General features: G+C 39.3%; 1 protein-coding gene across 1 annotated transcript in view; it reads left to right on the top strand.

Annotated features, from left to right (window-relative positions):
* The window catches only part of THOC3 (THO complex subunit 3), a 52,610-nt gene extending 34,765 nt beyond the window's left edge, over positions 1–17,845 (top strand). Inside the window, exon 6 of the mRNA XM_054684788.2 lies at positions 17,519–17,845. Coding sequence (XP_054540763.1) covers positions 17,519–17,592 — 74 coding nt within the window. The 3' untranslated portion in view covers positions 17,593–17,845. The remainder of the gene's footprint in view (positions 1–17,518) is intronic.
* Positions 17,846–19,869: the final 2,024 nt, after the last annotated feature.

Below are 19,869 nucleotides of genomic sequence, written 5' to 3'. Positions count from 1 at the left end.
TTGTCAGATTCAAATTGCTAAAATTTGTTTAGACTTTTTTTCCCTATCTGTATTTATGAGCATTATTGGTCTGTAGTTTTCTTTTCTCACAATGTCTTTTTCTGGTTTTGGTATCTGGGTAATGCTTGCTTCATGGAACAAATTGGGGGAATATTTGCTCCTCTTCAATTTTTTGGAAGAGTTTGTGTAGAACTGGCGTTTTTTCTTCCCCTAAATATTTGATAACATTCACGATGAAGTGATGTGGACTGGAAATTTTCTTTGTGGGAAGGTTTAAACTACAACTGCAACTTCTAAAATAGATAAGGGGCTATTCCCCTTGACTATTGCTTCTTAAGTGAGCTTTTGTAGTTTGTATCTTTCATGAATTTGTCTCTTTAAGTTTTCAGATTTATTGGCATAAAGAGTACACAGTATTCTCTTATCCTTTTAATATCTATAGAATCTGTACTGATGGCACCTCTCTTATTTTTGATCTTGATAATTTTTATTTTCTTTCCTTTTTTCCTGATCTATCTGGCTAGAAATTTATCAATTTTATTTATCTTTTTAAACAACTAGCTTTCATTTTCATTGATTGTCTGTATTGTTTTTCTATTTTGTAGTTTATTGATTTTCATTCTCACTATTTTCTTTGATGATGATGATGATGATGATGATTATTATTATTGTTGTTGTTATTTGAGTCAGGGTCTTGCTCTGTTGCCCAGGCTGGAGTGCAGTGGTGTGATCTTGGCTCGCTGCAACCTCCGCCTCCTGGGTTCAAGTGATTCTCGTGCCTCAGCCTCCCGAGTAGCTGGGACTACAGGTGCATGCCACCACAACTGGCTAATTTTTGTATTTTTAATAGAAACGGTGTTTCACCATGTTGGCCAGGCTGCTCTAGAACTCCTGACCTCAAGTGATCTGCCCGTCTTGGCCTCCCAGTGTGCTGGGATTACAGGCATGAGGCACTGCACCCAGCCTCTTTGTTTATTTTAAATTTAATATCTCTTCTTATTCTAGTTTTGTAAAGGGAAAGTTGGACTCACTGATTTAAGATGTGATTATTTTCTTTTCTTCTTTTTTCTTTTGAGACAGGTTCTTGCTCTGTTACCCAAACTGGAGTACAGCTCACTGTAGCCTCAACCTCCTGGGCTAAAGTGATCCTCCCATCTCAGCCTCCTGAGTAGCTGAGACTTCAGGCGCATGCCACCATGCCCAGCTAATTTTTAAAGCATTTTTTGTATGCTTTATGCTCTGTGTTGGCCAGGCTGATTGCTAATTCCTGGACTCACGTGATCTGCCTTGGCCTCCCAAAGTGTTGGGATTACAGGCAAGAGCCACTGCACCCAGCAGACCTTTATTATTTTCTAATATAGGCATTTAGTGCTATAAATTTCCCACTAAATGATGTGTTAGCAGCCTCCCACAGATTTTGATATGTTGTATTTTCACTTTCAGTCCAAAATATAAGTGTCTTTTGACTTTTTTCTTTGATCCGTGGGTTATTTTGAAGTATGGTATTTAATTTCCCAACACTTGGGGGTTTTCCAGAGATCTTTTTGTTGCTGATTTTTAATTAATTCTATTTGTGTCAGATAACACACTTTTTATGACTTGAATCCTTCTGAATTTATTGAGATTTGTTTTATGACCCAGAATGTGGTCTATCTTGATAAATGTTCTATGTACACTTGAGAAGAATGTGTATTCTGTTGTTGTTGGATGGAATGTTCTGTAAATGTCAATCAGGTCAAGTTGATTGATAGTGTTATTCATCTTCTGTATTCTTGTTGACTTTCTATATAGTTGTTCTATTCATTATTGATGATATTAAAATTTCTGACTATGATCATGGATTTTTAAATTTCTCCCTGCAGTGCTATCATTTTTTACTTCATGTATTTTGAAACTCTGTTATTAGGTACATAGGTGTATAGAATTGTTATGTTCTTTTGATTAATTGTCCCCCTTTATTACAAAATAAACTTCTTTTTATCTTATAATAGTTTTTGCTCTGAAGTATACCTTGTCTGATATTAATATGGCCACTCCAGCTATCTTTGAACTGTGTTAACATGCTATATAATTTTCCATCTTTTTACTCAACCTATTGGTGTCTTCATATTTAAAGTGTGTTTCTTGTAGACAGCATAGAGTCTGGTCCTGCCTTTTAAAAAAATGCAACCTGGTAATTCCTGTATTTTAATTGGGAATGTTTCGATCACTTATATTTAATGTGTTTATTAATATAGTTACTTTGAAGCCTATCATCTTATTTGTGTTCTATTTCCCGTCATTCTTTGTTTCCTTTTTCCTTTTGTTCTGACTTTTTTGGATTCATTTTCATTTTATTTTTTAAAATTGACAAATAATAATTGTATATATTCATGGAAAGCATAATGATGTTTCAATACATATAATGTATAGTGATCAGATCAGGGTAATTAGCATATTCATCATCTCAAACATTTTATTGTTTCTTTGTTTTGGGAACATTCAGTATCCTCCTGGATTAATTTTTTTAATGATTCTATTTTATTTATTATTATTGTTTTTGAGACAGAGCCTTGCTCTGTTGCCCAGGCTGGAGTGCAGTGGTGCAATCTCAGCTTACTACAACCTCTTCCTCCTGGGTTCAAGTGATTCTCGTGCCTGAGCCTCCCAAGTAGCTGAGATTACGGGTATGCACCACCACGCCCAGCTAATTTTTTTGTATTTTTAGTAGAGATGGGGTTTCGCTATATTTGGCCAGGCTGGTCTCCAACTCCTGGCCTCAAGTAATCTGCCTGTCTTGGCCTCCCAATGTGCTGGGATTACAGGTGTGAACCACCACGCCTGGCCTGTGATTCCATTTTATATGGTGCACTATTAGTAAATTATTAGCTATAACTGTTTGTTTTGTTATTTTAGTAGTTGTTTTAGGGTTTATAAGGTATATGTTTATTTATTGCAATCTATCTTCAAGCAAGTACTATTATACCACTTCATGTACAGTATAAGCTTAGAATAATGTACTTCTATTGCCTCCTTCCTATTCTTTATACTTATTGTCATGTATCTTACTTTTGCTTATGTTTTAAAATCCAGACTACGTTGTTAGTGTTTTTGTATGGTCAATTTTATGTAAGGAGTTTCAAAAAATTTAAAAAAATTATATATTTACTTACATAGTTACCATTTTTGGTATTCGTCATTCCTTTGTCTGGAACCAGATTTCCATCTGGTATTATTTTTTTCTGCCCGAAGCCCTCACTTTAACATTTCTTATAGTGTGGATCTGCTGGTGATTAATTTCCTCAGCTTTTGTGAGTCTTTACTTCACTTTCATTTTTCAATATTTTAACTAAGTATAGTGAAAATATTTTATTGTCAATTACGTTGAGAATGTTTTTCTTTCAGTAGCTTAATGATGTTTATCTGCTGTCTTCTTGATTGCCATATTTCTGACAAGAAATCTGTGCCATCCTTATTTTGATTTCTCTCTACATGACATGCCTTTTTCTTTTTTCTTTGGCTGCCTTTAAGATGTTCTTTTGCTAACTGGTCTTTACAAATTTGATTATAACATGTAATTTTCCTCAGTTTTTTTTTTCTTTTTTCTTTTGGTGTGGGTGTGTGCTTGGATTCTTTGAGCTTTTTAGATCTATGGCAAGTTTAGAAAATTTTTGGTCGTTGTTTCTTCAGATATTTTTTCTGTCCCCACCTCACTCCTGTTATTTGGTGACTCAAATTATATACATAATAGGCTGCTTGACCTTGTCCCACAACTCACTGATACTTTTTTAAAATTAATAGACTTTATTTTTTAGAGCAGTTTTAGATGTACAGAAAAATCATGCAGATAATTCCCATATGTCCATTCTCCCCTCTCCTTCCTATAGCTTTTTTAGTGTTATACGTTAGTTACAATTGATGAACCAACACTGATCCATTATTGCTAACTCAAGTCCATAGTTTACATTAGGGTTCACTCTTTGTGTTGTACATTCTAGGTATGTTGACAAATGATGATATCATGTATCCACCATTACAGTATCATACAGAATCATTTCTCTGCCTTGAAAACAATCCCCTATGCTCCACCTAAATGTACCTGCTTCCCCTAAATGTACCTGCTTCCCCTAAATGTACCTGCTTCCCCTCTCCCTGGAAACCACTATCTTTTATTGTCTGTCTAGATTTGCCTTTTCCAGAATGTCATATAGTTGGAATCACACAGTATGTAGCCTTTTTCAAACTGATTTCTTTCATTTAGCAATACTCATTTATACTTCCTTCAGGTCGTCTTATGGCTTGATAGCTCATCTCTTTTTATCCATCAATAATATTCTATTGTATATATGTTTGTTTTTACCATTCACCTATTGAAGGACATCCTGGTTGCCTCCAGTTTGGGGCAATTATGAATAAAGCCATAATAAACATTCATATACAGGTTTTTATGTAGACATATGTGTTCAACCCAATTACTTAAGTACCTAGGAACATGGTTGCTGGATTGTATGGTAAGAGAATGTTTAATTTTGTAAGAAACTACCAAATTGTCTTCTAGAGTGGCTGCAACATTTTGTATTCTCACCAGCAATAAATGAGAGTTCCTGAGAGTTCCTGTTGCCTCGGATCCTTGTTAGCCTCTGGTATTGTCAGATTTTTAGTCATTCTGCTAAATGGTATATAGTGCTATCCCATTGTTGGTTTGATTTGCAGTTTCCTAAAGACATATGATGTTGAGCATCTTTTCTATGTTTATTTGTAATTTATGTATCTTCTTTGATGAGATGTCTGCTTAGATCTTTTGCCATTTTAAATTTGGCTTGTTTGTTTCTTATTGTTGAGTTTTAAAAGATCTTCACATATTTTGGATGCCAGTCTTCTATGTGTTTGGCAAATATTTTCTTCTACTGTGTGACTTGTCTTTGCATTCTCTTATCAAGGACTTTCTCAGATCAGAAGTTTGTAATTTTTAATGAAGTCCAATTTTTCAAGTATTTCTTTCATGGATCAGGGTTTTGGTGTTGTATAATAAAAGTCATTGCCAAACCCAGGGTTATTTAGATTTTCTCCTATGTCATCTTCTAGTAGTTTACATTTAGGTCTATGATTCATTTTGAGCAAATTTTTATGAAAGGTGTAAGGTCTGTGTCTGGAACCTTCCCTCCCTCCATCTCTCCCTCCCTCCCTCCCTTCCTTTCTTCCTTCCTTACTTTCTTTCTTCCTTCCCTGTTGTTTCTGCATGTGATGTTGCATGTCCACTTGTTTCGGCACCATTTGTTGAAAACACTACCCCTTGCTCCATTGCCTTTGCTACCCTTGAATTGCCTTTGCTCCTATGTCAAAGATCAGTTGACTACTTGTATAGGTCTATTTCTGGTCTCTGTTCTGTTCCATTGATCTATTCATCTATTCTTTTACTAATACTACACTGTCTTGATTACTGTAGCGTTACAGTAAGTCTTGAATCAGATATTATTGGTCCCCTGACTGTTTTTCCTTAGTACTGTGTTGGCTATTCTGGGTCATTCATCTTTCCATGTAAATTTTAGAACCAGTTTGTCAAAATCCACAAAATAACTTGCTGAAATTTTGACTGGGATGGCATTGAATCTATAGATCAACTGACATCTTGGCAATATTGAGTCTTCCTCTTCATAAACATGAAGTATCTATTTATTTAGACTTCTTTTGATTTCTTTAATCAGTTTTGTAGTTTTCATCATGTAGATCTTATACATATTTTATTAGATTCATAACCAAGTATTTTTAATGCTAATATAAATGGTATTGTGTTTGAAATTTCAAATTTCAGTGGTTCATTGCTGGTATATAGGAAAACAATTGACTTATGTATAAACCTTTTATCCTGGCAAGCTTGCTATAATTGATCATTGGTTCAGGTTTGTTAATTCTTTAGGATTTTTCTATATAAAAATCATGTCATCTGTGAACAAGGACAGTTTTCATTTATTTCTTTCCAGTCTGTGTATATTTATCTCCTTTTCTTGTCTTAGGTCATCAGCTAGAACTTCCAGTACAATGTTGAATAGGAATGATGAGAGAGTACATCCTAATCTTAGGGGGAAGACATCCAGTTTCTCATCATGAAGTATGACAGTAGCTGTAGGTTTTTTATAGATGTTCTGTATTAAACTGAGGAATTTCTCCTCTATTTCTAGTTTGCTGAATTTTTATCGAGATGGAGGTTGGATTTTGTCAACTGCTTTTTATCCATTTATTCATATGAGCATATGATTTTTTTCTTTAGCTTCTTGATGTGACAGATTATATTTATTGACTTGAATGTTTTTTAAAACTGTACAGATACTGTGATGATTTTAATTGCATATGAAATTAACTTCGTTATCTTCAGGCTTATCACATCAAAGGTTTACTTGCAAAATTGGACCTTTGTTCTTATTCAGTAAATCCGTGTTACAAGATGAGCCAGGATTTAGATATGTAAATATATGTAACTTTTTAGTATCTTTCATTTCAAATTAGAACCACATATTTGGAATTTACTGCTGTAGTCTCGTGATAATGGCTGACATGAGAAGACATTTAAAAAAATCCTGAAGTTATCCATGCTTGCTGTTTATTTAGTCTTCTTGTTTGGAATAAAAAGTAAATAATTCACAAATACTACCACCTAAGCCCCTGTTTCAAATGAAACATCAGTCTTCAGCTTGCAAAATAATGTCTTTATAATTAAGGAAATAGCAGCAGAAAACCTATGCTAGTTGCTTTTTTCTTCCTGGAGAAGTTGACAGGATAACTGCAATCCTAGGGGCATCTCTGTGTTGAATCTGAGACGTGGAACAAAAAGAAAAGTGGCCTTTTCCATTCCAAGCCATGGAGGTAATGGGGAGAGAAGAGACAACCACATTTCAAGAACAGAGAAAGTAACTGGATAAAAGAAGCAGGACTGCCCGCTTTAGGAGACAACATAGAGATACTTGCCACGTCCCGAGTTCAGAATTTTTTTTTTTTTTGAGATGCATATCAAGGCACCTAAAGTTCGAGAAAAGATGTTCTTCCTGTGTTAAGGAAGCTGCACTGGGGTTAATTTAAAAAGATGTCAGAAGTCGCAGAGAAGCGGTTCTCAAGCTTTTACGGAACACTGTCCTGTTTGAGAATCTGCTGATATTATGGACCTTCTTCTTTCTACAAAAATGTGTAATTGTGCATAAAATTTCCAATAGTTTATAGTCACCTACTTAAGACCTTTGCTTTAGAGTAGATTATTACTCCCCGCTGTAAGGTAGGGAAGAAGAATATTCCATTCCTTTCCTCTGGTTGATATCTTTTTTTCTTCTCCTTGCACAGTCCAACAGACACACTCGGCCTCCCAGAAAGCAGCTGGCCCCCTGGCCAAGAGGCCAGTTTGCAGCAGTGTGATCATTCCACCATCTTTGCTGCCATTTGAATCTTGAATCAGCTTTGCGTACCTGTAATAAATTCCACTTAGCCATGGCATGTAGTTTTTTAAAAATACATTGTTGAATTTGATTTGCTAATGTTTTGCTGAAGATTTTTGTATTTATGTTCTTGAAAGATGTTGATCTGAAGTCTTCCTTTCGTGTAATTTCTTTATCTGGTTTTGATATTAGGGTAATGCTGGACTCACAGAATAAGTTAAGAAGTGTTCTGGAAGAGATGATAGAGAATTAGTATCATTTCTTCCTTAAGTGGTACAGTTTACCAGTGAAATCAGCTGGACCTGATGTTTTCTGTTTTGGAAGGTTATTAATTCTGGTTAAATTTTGTTAAAGATAACAGGCCTATCAGATTGTCTATTTCTCTTTGTGTGAGTTTTGGTAGATTGTGTCCTTCAAGTAATTGGTCAATTTCAATTAAGTTATTAAATTTTGGACATAGAGTTGTTGATGCTCTTTTTATTTTTTTCTTTTTTCTTCTGTGTAATTATGGGTAATTTCTATGTCTTCAAGTTCACTCATCTTTTTTTCTGCGATGTCTCATCTGCTCTTAGACAATATATTTTTCCTCTTAAACATTATAAATTTTATCTCTAGAAGTTTGATTTGGGTATTTTGTATATCTTCCATATCTCTACCTAATGTTGAATTTATAGAGTATAATTTTCATAACTGTTTTAATGTCCTTTGATGATTTTTTTTTTTTTTTGAAATGGAGTCTTGTTCTGTTGCCCAGGCTGGAGTGCAGTGGCACAATCTTGGCTCACTGCAGCCTTTGCCTCATGGGTTCAAGCCATTCTCCTACCTCAGCCTCATGAGTACCTGGGATTACAGGTGCCTGCCATGACACCTAGCTTATTTCTGTATTTTTAGTAGAGATGGGGTTTTGCCATGTTGGCCAGGCTGGTCTCAAACTCTTGGCCTCAAATGATCCACCTGCCTTAGCCTCCCAAAGTGCTGGGATTACAGGCATAAGCCACTGCACCCAGCCTTTCTTTGCTCATTCTTACATCTGTGTCAGTTCTTGGTCAGTTTGATTTATTGATTATTGTCCTCATTATAGTTTGTGTTTTTGCCACCTCTATGCATGCTTGATAATCCCTGATGATTGAGTGCCATATGTGAATTTTACTTTGTCAGGTGTTTAATATGTTTGTATTTTTATAAATATTTGCTCTGGAATGCAATTTACTTGGAAATAGTTTGATCTTTCTGGGGTCTTGCTTTTATTATTTGTTAGGAAGGTTTAGAGCAATGCTTAGTCTAGGACTAATTATTCCACATGACTAAAGAAAGACCCTTGTGAGTACTCCACCCAATGATCCGTGAATTGTTCGATTTTAACGTCTGCCTGGTGTCAGTAAGCACTGTTCTTAGCCCTGTGTGAGTGCGAGATACTATTGCTTTGAATCCTTTCAGATGTTTGTTTGTTTGTTTGTTTCCACAGCCTCAGGTTTCTTTTATATTTTGTTTGTTTTAGAGATGAGTTCTCACTGTGTTGCCCAGGCTGGAGTGCAGTGGCTATTCATAGGCATGATCATCACACACTACAGTCTTGAACTCCTGGGCTCAAGCGATCCTCCCACCTCAGCCTCCTGAGTAGCTGGGACTGTAGGCGTGTGCCCACCATGCCTGGCCTAGCCTCAGGTATTTTTATTGCATACATGAGTTGACCAGTACTCTGCCGTTTCCATGAGGGAGACCCACTGCAGATTTCTGGTGCTCTCTCTCTGGGCAGTTACCTTTTCTCTGCAATCTGCTCTAGAAACTCTGCTTTTGTCTCCCTTCCTGGAGTGGAAAATCTTAAGACAAAAAGGAGATCGTAGGTAGATATCAAGAAGAATCTAGTAGAAGAAATTTCTTACTCTCATATGCATCCACAGGCCAATGGAGATATTTAGCCCCAGAAAGTAAAAAGAAGCTTGCTTTCCAAATGATTCATCAGTTAGTGTTTTCTTTCAATGAATGGAAGATTTTAACACAAACAAGAGTTTGTAGGCAGACATTGAGAAGAAGCTCTATCTCCTCAATGTAGGGAGTCTGCTGGGATCTGCCTCAGTTCGCCTGCCCTGGGTTATGGTTGGGAAACTCTGTTAATACGGTGATTGGGGAAAATTACAGGGTTTGTCTTATTTTGCATCTCTCAGAGATCACTGTCCTTTGTTGTTGTCTGGTGTCCAGTGTCTTGAAAACTGCTATTTCATTATTTTATTTATATATAAATATATGTATTTTATATATAAAATATTAGATATATGTATATATATATTTGAGACAGGGTCTTGCTCTGTTGCTCAGGCTGGAGTGCAGTGGTGTGATCTTGGCTCACTGCAACCTCCGCCTCCTGGGCTCAAGCAATTCTTCTGCCTCAGCTTCCCAAGTAGCTGGGATTACAGGCACCTGCCACCATGCTGGTCTAATTCTTGTATTTTTAGTAAAGACGAGTTTTCACCATTTTGGCCAGGCTGGTCTCGAACTCCTGGCCTCAAGTGATCCACCCACCTTGGCCTCCCAAAGTGCTGGGATTACAAGTGTGAGCCACTGTTCCCTGGCCTATTTCATATATTTTTAATGGTTTCTTGGTTGTTTTCAATGGTAGGATAAATCAAGATTCTGTTACTTCATCTTGGCTAGAAGCAGTTTTTATTGTGAGAATTTTCAAAGATACAGAGTCGTTAAAAGAATGATACAATGATTATTTGTATACTTAGCACCTGGATTCAGGAACTGTGTGAGTGTGTGTGTGTGTGTGTGCGTGCGCACGCCTGCCATGTTTATATATTTGCTGGACCATTTGAAACTAAATTGTAGAGGTGTCAGGACATTTCACCACTAAATCACTAACTACATTGGCCTGAAACTCCTAAAAGTAAGGACAGTCTCCTGCATAATCACACCACCAGTATCACACCTAAGAAGATGAAATCATTCCCTTTATCATCTGTATTAGTTATCTGCTGCTGGGTAACAAAATACTCCAAAACATAGCATTTAACACCACAAATATTTTTATCTCACAGTGCCCGACTGTTAGAAATCTGAAAGCATGCTCATGGGTAGGAAGAATCAGTATCGTGAAAATGGCCATACTGCCCAAGGTAATTTACAGATTCAATGCCATCCCCATCAAGCTACCAATGACTTTCCTCACAGAATTGGAAAAAACTACTTTAAAGTTCATATGGAACCAAAAAAGAGCCTGCATCGCCAAGTCAATCCTAAGCCAAAAGAACAAAGCTGGAGGCATCACACTACCTGACTTCAAACTATACTACAAGGCTACAGTAACCAAAACAGCATGGTACTGGTACCAAAACAGAGATATAGATCAATGGAACAGAACAGAGCCCTCAGAAATAACGCCGCATATCTACAACTATCTGATCTTTGACAAACCTGAGAAAAACAAGCAATGGGGAAAGGATTCCCTATTTAATAAATGGTGCTGGGAAAACTGGCTAGCCATATGTAGAAAGCTGAAACTGGATCCCTTCCTTACACCTTATACAAAAATCAATTCAAGATGGATTAAAGATTTAAACGTTAGACCTAAAACCATAAAAACCCTAGAAGAAAACCTAGGCATTACCATTCAGGACATAGGCATGGGCAAGGACTTCATGTCCAAAACACCAAAAGCAATGGCAACAAAAGCCAAAATTGACAAATGGGATCTAATTAAACTAAAGAGTTTCTGCGCAGCAAAAGAAACTACCATCAGAGTGAACAGGCAACCTACAAAATGGGAGAAAATTTTCGCAACCTACTCATCTGACAAAGGGCTAATATCCAGAATCTACAATGAACTCGAACAAATTTACAAGAAAAAAACAAACAACCCCATCAAAAAGTGGGCGAAGGACATGAACAGACACTTCTCAAAAGAAGACATTTATGCAGCCAAAAAACACATGAAAAAATGCTCATCATCACTGGCCATCAGAGAAATGCAAATCAAAACCACAATGAGATACCATGTCACACCAGTTAGAATGGCAGTCATTAAAAAGTCAGGAAACAACAGGTGCTGGAGAGGATGTGGAGAAATAGGAACACTTTTACACTGTTGGTGGGACTGTAAACTAGTTCAACCATTGTGGAAGTCAGTGTGGCGATTCCTCAGGGATCTAGAACTAGAAATACCATTTGACCCAGCCATCCCATTACTGGGTATATACCCAAATGACTATAAATCATGCTGCTATAAAGACACATGCACACGTATGTTTATTGTGGCACTATTCACAATAGCAAAGACTTGGAACCAACCCAAATGTCCAACAATGATAGACTGGATTAAGAAAATGTGGCACATATACACCATGGAATACTATGCAGCCATAAAAAATGATGAGTTCGTGTCCTTTGTAGGGACATGGATGAAATTGGAAATCATCATTCTCAGTAAACTATCACAAGAACAAAAAACCAAACACGGCATATTCTCACTCATAGGTGGGAATTGAACAATGAGATCACATGGACACAGGAAGGGGAATATCACACTCTGGGGACTGTGGTGGGGTGGGGGGAGGGGGGAGGGATAGCATTGGGAGATATACCTAATGCTAGATGACGAGTTAGTGGGTGCAGCGCACCAGCATGGCACATGTATACATATGTAACTAACCTGCACAATGTGCACATGTACCCTAAAACTTAAAGTATAATAAAAAAAAGAAAAAAAAAAAAGAAATCTGAAAGCAGCTTAGCTGGATGGTTCTGGCTCAGAGTCTCTCATGAGGTTGCAATAAAGCTTCCAGCTGAAGCAGACATCTCCAGGCTTGTTCAGTGGCTGATGTCTGGAAGCCTGAGGTTCTTTCTCCATTGCCCGATCTAGTCTACCTGAGCATTGTCACAGCGTGGCAGATGCCTTCACCCAAAGCAAAGGATCTTTGTGTGTGTGTGTGTGTGTGTGCGCGCGTGTGTGTGTGAATGAGAGCGAGAGAAAGAGAGAGAGAGCAAGTACCCAAGACGGAAGCTGTAGTCTTTTATAACTATTCACAGCAGTGACTTACCGTCACTTCTGCAGTATGGTATTAGACACATAGACCAACCCTAGTGTAATGCAGGAAGGACTATGTATGAGTGTGGGGGTGGGGATCACTATGGCCCATCTTGGAGGCTGGCTACCTCACCATTTAATATCTGATTCATCTTCAAATTTCTCCAAATGGCCTAAAAAAAAAAAAAACACAGAAAAACCAAAAACCAGGATCCATTGCATTTGGCTGTTGTATCTCTTTGGTCTTTCTAATCTATGACATTGGCTTTTTGAAAAGGCCAGTCTTCTAGAACATCCCACAGTCTAGGCTTGCTGATTATTTCCTCACTTGACTTGTTCCTCTATCCCCTGTATTTCCTATGGATTGAAAGTTTAGTCTACAGGCCTTTTAAATTCAGGTTAAACATCCTGCCAGGAAGATATCATAGCCAAAGCTATGTACTTCACCCGGAGGCATATGTCAGGAGGGATTGCTATTGGCGATGCTGTTTGATCATTTGGTTCCAACTGCTTCTTAAACAGACTTTCAACCAGACTACCTGCTTTAAGCCCCATCTTCACGCCTCTTTCAGAGGTATTTGGTGCCTTCAATTCCTGAGGCCTTCTGGAGACTTGCAGTGCTAATCGGCCAGCTTCTGAGCTTCCCCACCAGTAGCCTAGGTTTCTGCTTCCTCTGGTCTGCTAAAACAGTTATTATCCATCTAGTTTCATTAGTTTTGTTGCTCTCATCTCCTCTTCTCACTGGAACCCTCTGAATACCTCCTCTAGGCATCTGTTCAGCTATGACTACATGGTTCAAATATTTTAAAGAAAGCTGCCTTTGGTTATATATCTTTTCATAGCTCCTGTTTAGAGATCACTGTCCTTTGGTTTTGTCCCAAACCAAACAAAACCCACATGTTGACTCTCATTTTGATGAACTCCATGGGGTGGCCCTCATTCTTGGGTCAGGGTAGCATTTTCCAGATTCACTTACTAAGATCTACAAAGGATTAGTAAGCAGCCCTGTGAGGAAGGAATTTGAGGCTCCATTTTAGAGATGCAGAAATGGATAAGGTCAAGTCTCAACGTCAGTACATGGCAGAATCCAGATTTGGAACAAGATCTGCTTGCCTCAAAGTCTTTGCACCAGAGCGTAGTTGCAGTGAATATCACTTTAAATAAATGGAAGCCACTTATTAGAGGTGTTAATCTCTCTCCAGGTAACAGGAATTTATGATTGAGCCATGAATTTGTGTCTTACTAACTTTGTGCTCTTGGATGAGCTTCTTTGCCTCTTGGAGCCTTAGTTTTTTCAACTATGATGTGAGTTGATAGTACGTAACTCACAGAGGTTTCTTATGGGCTAAAGAAGATGCTGCTGCTTGCGAACGGGTTTCATGTAGCATTCTAAGGATATAAAATACAGAAGCTGACTCCCATGCCTATTGATTCTAGCCTGGAGATGGACATAAATACCACTGTGGGGACTGTGGGGGCTAGAGGCCACATGCTAGTTGCCATTGAAAAGGATGGGGGCAGCTGCAGTTCCAGCTCTTCCAACACGTGAGAACTTGAGCTCGGGATATAGATCTGATTTTCCAAGAGGAGCCAAAAGCCTCAATTTGTTTATGAACTCTCCTGATTGTTAAATGTTGGCATCTAATTGAAACAGAAATCGTGGGGACTACACAAAGTTTTTGGCTGCAGGTGACAGTTTTGGCAGCAAAGCTCCCACGGTGCCAGGCTCTGTGCTAGGGTGGCTGGGGACAAAGGCAAGTCAGTCGGTCCTCCCTGGGAGGCTGCGATCCAGGAGAGCAGCCTTCCATGGAAAAGGGGCACTATAATAGGATTTAGTGAAATGGGATTTGACCCACATTATCCTTGAGCTCCTTAGGCGTGGACCTGCAGAACACTTTTTGTAGCTGAAATTGAAAAAGTAAAACAATTTGCAGCAGGCAGAGCGAATGTCTTGGGAAACATTTCTAGGGCTTTCATGTTTCCTGAGGGCTTCCCCTATCTCATTTGAGTTATTCCATTAAATGAGCAATAATCCTATTTTCCTGGGCAGGGGGCACTAAGGCTGATAGAAAATAAGAGAGTCATACAAGCTGGGAAAAGGGAGAGGCCAGCCTGGGACCCAGGCTTAGGTAGGGAAGGGGAATTGGGGCCTGACAATATTTGAACCCCTAATGTTCGTACTGATCTCATTGGATCTTCCAGGCAACCATGTAAGGTCAATCTCATTATCCTCACTTTATAGCATTAACTGAGGCTCAGAGGGATGAAATGACTATTCAAAGACACAAACCCAAGACACTCAGGAAGGTACAAAAATGTCCATGCGCTCCTGAAATCATCTGCAAAATGTTTTATGTTTGTACTTTATCCATTTCCCAGGGTAAGGAGCCTAAAACTTTCAAAGGATTCTCCAAGGGGTCAGTGATTCTCAAAGATTAAGAGCCACTAATTCAAGCCAAGGCTTTTCTGATTCCAAAGCCTGTTCTCTGAGGCCCCCTCTGCCAGACCCTGGTTAAGAGAACGTTCTTTAAAGTCAAACTCATATAAAACCCAGATCGTACTAGCTGTGAGACCTTGTTTCCTCATCTATAAAATAGGGATTCAGCCAGGCGTGGTGGCACACACTTTTAGTCCCAGCTGCTTGGAAGGCTGAGGTGGGAGGATGGCTTGAGCCCAGGAGGCAAGGCTGCAGCGAGCTGTAATTGTGCCACTGCACTCCAGCCTGGGTGATAGAACGAGACCCCGCCTCTTTAAAAAAAAAAAAAAAAAAAGGATTCATTTATTTCACAAATATTTTATTGAGCTCCTGGCTCTGATTCAGACACCATTCTAGGTGCTTCGGACACAGCAATGAATTAAACAGTGTCTCTGCTGTCATTCTTCTTCTTCTTTTTTTTTTTTTTTTGAGATGGAGTTTTGCTCTTGTTGCCCAGGCTGGAAAGTGCTATGATGCGATCTCGGCTCATCACAACCTCCGCCTCCTGGGTTCCAGTGATTCTTCTGCCTCAGCCTCCTGAGTAGCTGGGATTACAGGCATGGGCCGCCACACCCAGCTAATTTTGTATTTTTAGTAGAGATGGGGTTTCTCCGTGTTGGTCAGGCTGGTCTCAAACTCCCAACCTCAGGTGATCTGCCCACCTCAGCCTCCCAAAGTGCTGGGATTACAGGCATGAGCCACCGTGCCCAGCCCTGTCATTATTATATTCTGTGGGAGGATAAAGACAACAAGCAAGCAGATATTTGTGACATGGTGATAAGTGGTACGGAGGGAAATGAAGGCGGGTCAGTGGGGTAGGGCATGCTTCAGGGCTGGGGCTACATAGTTTAGTATCTTCACAGAGTTGTACCGTCATCACCACTGTCCATTTTAAAGCATATTGATTACCTCAAAAAGAAACCCCATTCTTTTAGGCATTACCCAAGCCCCATAATAAGCCCTCCACTTCTGCCCTAAGAAACTACTTATTTCTGTCTCTCCATGGATTAGCCTATTCTGGATGTCTCATAAAATGCAATCATGTAATCTGTAGTCTCTTGTGACTTGAAGCTTCTTCGTATAGTCTGGATATAAGAGTTTTAAAAATCTGATAGACAGTTTGCAAATATGTTCTCTCAAGTCTGTGGGTTTTGATTTCCTTCTCTTAGCAACATCTTTTGAAGAGCAGGATTTTGACGAAGTCCAATTTATCAACTTGTTCTTTTATGGGTCATTCTTCTAGTGTTATAGCTAAAAAAAACTCTGCCTAATCTATGATCACAAAGATTTCCCCCTATGTCTGCGTCTTCCTTTAAAGGTATTTTTTTCTAAAGAGAGACCAGAAATCTGTTTTCTATGTGTGACATCTCAATTTGTAAGATTAAAATGAAACACATTAAAAAAACAAACAGACATGTATATGGGCTAGAAAAGGGCCATAGACTATCAGTTCTCATATATTTATTAGTTTATACTGCATGGAAAATTGCTTATATTTGGCCATTTTTGATCTATAAAAACAGCAGTTTCATGCTAATGGCCTTTGTAGGTTAAGCTGTAGGTAATCCAAGTGAGTCACAGGTGTGCATGGGTATCACCACTAAATCACTAAACACATTGGCCTGAAACTCTTAAAAATAAGGACAGTCTCCTGCATAATCACACCACCAGTATCACACCTAAGAAGATGAAATCATTCCCTTTATCATCTGTATTAGTTATCTGCTGCTGGGTAACAAAATACTCCAAAACATAGCATTTAACACCACAAATATTTTTATCTCACAGTGCCCGACTGTTAGAAATCTGAAAGCAGCTTAGCTGGATGGTTCTGGCTCAGAGTCTCTCATGAGGTTGCAATAAAGCTTCCAGCTGAAGCAGACATCTCCAGGCTTGTTCAGTGGCTGATGTCTGGAAGCCTGAGGTTCTTTCTCCATTGCCCGATCTAGTCTACCTGAGCATTGTCACAACGTGGCAGATGCCTTCACCCAAAGCAAAGGATCTTTGTGTGTTTGTGTGTGGTCTGTTTGTTTATTTGTTTTCTGGTCGAGGCCCTTGGGTTTGCTGAGCCTTCCCTATTATAGATGAAAAGACCGAGGCCTAATGAGGGGAAACGTCTTGCCTGAGGACACCCAGCCATTCTCTGCTTAGATGCATGCATTATGAAACCCAAAGGTCCTCTGGCACTGTGCTCTCCAGAACAGAGCCCTCCGCAAACACTGTATTTGAGCTTCACATTTGAAATATGGATTTGAGCATTGTAATAAACAGAACAAAAACCCTTGGATATATTGCATACTAAATGTTAGCATTTGGAGATGGCCAGCACAGTTTCTTCTGCCATTAACTCAGTTGTCAGTAAGTTTGACACTGAAGCTTGTCCTGCTATCTCTGTACAAGTAAAGAGGACCCTAAAAATTGCAAGCAAAGCAAGGTTCTAAATACTGCTAGGATTTTCAACTGCTATTACTTGTTGACCTGGGATTTTCTTAATATATTTGCAACTTTAAAAAGTTTAAAAGTTTTGAAGCTTAAAGTCAGTGCTGAGGTTGAGACATGACTAAATCTGTCATCCATGATATCTAATTTCTTTGTTTGTTTGTTTGTTTGTTTTTTCAGACAGAGTCTCGTTCTGTCACCCAGACTGGTGTGCAGTGGTTCAAGCAATTCTCCTGCCTCAGCCTCCCAAGTAGCTGGGATTACAGGCGCCCACCACCATGCCCAGCTAATTTTTGTATGTTTGGTAGAGACGGGGTTTCACCATGTTGGCCAGGCTGGTCTCAAACTCCTGACCTCAAGCAACCCACCCGTCTCGGCCTCCCAAAGTTTTGCGATTACAGGCGTGAGCCACCACGCCCAGCGGAATTTCTTATTCTTTTTGATCTATCAAAACAACCTCATTGTTCTCAATGACTGACCTTATAATAAGTAAATGTTATAGAACATACAGTGTCATTTTCCTTTTCCAGTAGAGGAAGATTACATTTCCCAGAGTTTCTTGCCTTTGAATAGAGGCCTGTGACTGGATGCTGAGGGCCCCTGGGATGTGGGCAGACATGGAGTTTGTGGCTTCTTCCCCTTACACAGAGGCCAGAGCTGTATCATGGCAGAACCACAGATGGTGGGAGGGTGGGTCTCTGGACCACTGGTTGAGGGGTAGAGAAGATCTGCTAAGAAGAGTTCCCTGACCTGCACTGAACAGTGACAGGAGCAAGAAGCAAACCTTTGTGTGTTAAGCCACTGAGATATTGGGGTTTATTTATTACAGCAGATTCTGGTCTATCCTGACTAATATTGGATCAAACAAATAATGTTTCTTGCAAATCAAAACCACAATGAGATACCATCTCACGCCAGTTAGAAAGGAGATTATTAAAAAGTCAGGAAACAACAGATGCTGGCGAGGCTGTGGAGAAATAGGAACGCTTTTACGCTATTGGTGGGAGTGTAAATTAGTTCAACCATTGTGGAAGACAGTATGGTGATTCCTCAAGGATCTAGAACCAGAAATACCATTTGACCCAGCAATCTCATTACTGGGTATATACCCAAAGGATGATAAAGCATTCTACTATAAAGACACATGCACATGTATGTTTATTGCAGCACTATTTACAATAGCAAAGACTTGGAACCAACCCAAATGCCCATCAATGATAGACTGGATAAAGAAAATGTGGCACATACACACCATGGAATACTATGCAGCCATAAAAAATGAGTTCATGTCCTTTGCAGGGACATGGATAGAGCTGGAAACCATCATCCTCAGCAAACTAACACAGGAACAGAAAACCAAACACCGCATGTTCTCACTCATAAGTGGGAGTTGAGCAATGAGGACACATGGACACAGGGAGGGGAACATCACACACCGGGGCCTGTTGGGGGGTGAGGGGCCAGGGGAGGGACAGCATTAGGACAAATACCTAATGCATGCGGGGCTTAAAACCTAGATGATGGGTTGATAGGTGCAGCAAACCACCATGACACATGTATACCTATGTAACAAACCTGCACGTTCTGCACATGTATCCCAGAGCGTAAAGTAAAATAAAAAATAAAAATTAAACACAAATAACATTTCTAATTAAACACAGCTCTTATCTGTTCTATGTTTTGGGTTCCATGTATTGTTTATTGAAAAGTAAAAAAGTTTTCTGCTACAAAAGGTATCAAAATCAGCAATTGAGTTTGAAGTCAGAATCTTACAGGTAGGGAACTCAAGGACTGGAGAGGAGAAATAATTTGTCAGGGTCACATAGCTGAGGCAGGGCTAAAATCTCGCAGAGGGACATCTGTAGTTTTATCCTGTCCTTTCTTTTGGTAACAGCAGCTGAATTTCCTCATCTTCCTGCTCAGGCCACATGCTTCATATGGGATTCATTCTCATCCCTCAGCTCCAGGCCTGGTGAATCTATATCATCTATCACCCAAGCCTCAGTAATTAGCTTGAGGATGGATGCATGACCCAGTCCAGACCAATCACAGCAAATCCCTGGGTTTTTGCTGGAGCTGCTCTCTGTGGATAGTTGAATCAATAGGATATAAGTCTGGAGCTACTGGGTGCTATCTCAGTATCTCTAGGTTGAGAATGCAGCTAACACAGAGGAAAGCAGAGCTGAAATGTGGAGAGAGCCAGACGATGCTTGATGGTGTTTGAGCACCTGGATCCAGCCATGCCTGAAGTTGGAGCTTTTAGTTACATGAACCAATAAGTTCCCTTTTGGTTTATGTCAGTTTTGACTGGTATTCTGACTTACACATACGGTTTTGTGCTTTTTTTCACCAAGGGACAGGAATTACTGTATTTTTCTGTTTTACTGATAAGGAAATGGAGGCTCAGTCCATTTGTAATCAGATGCTTCAAGTCTCACCAGATTCAAGGCTTGATGACCTCTCTTTTGTGTTGGGAATGCCCCACACAGGAACTCTTGTTTGCTTCTGCCCCCTGCTTCCGTGCAGACACA

Source organism: Pan troglodytes, chromosome 4, assembly GCF_028858775.2.
Source record: "Pan troglodytes isolate AG18354 chromosome 4, NHGRI_mPanTro3-v2.0_pri, whole genome shotgun sequence".
NCBI lineage: Eukaryota > Metazoa > Chordata > Mammalia > Primates > Hominidae > Pan > Pan troglodytes.
The sequence above is the reverse complement of the archived record's forward strand: the minus strand, read 5'-3'. Positions and strand labels throughout refer to the sequence as shown.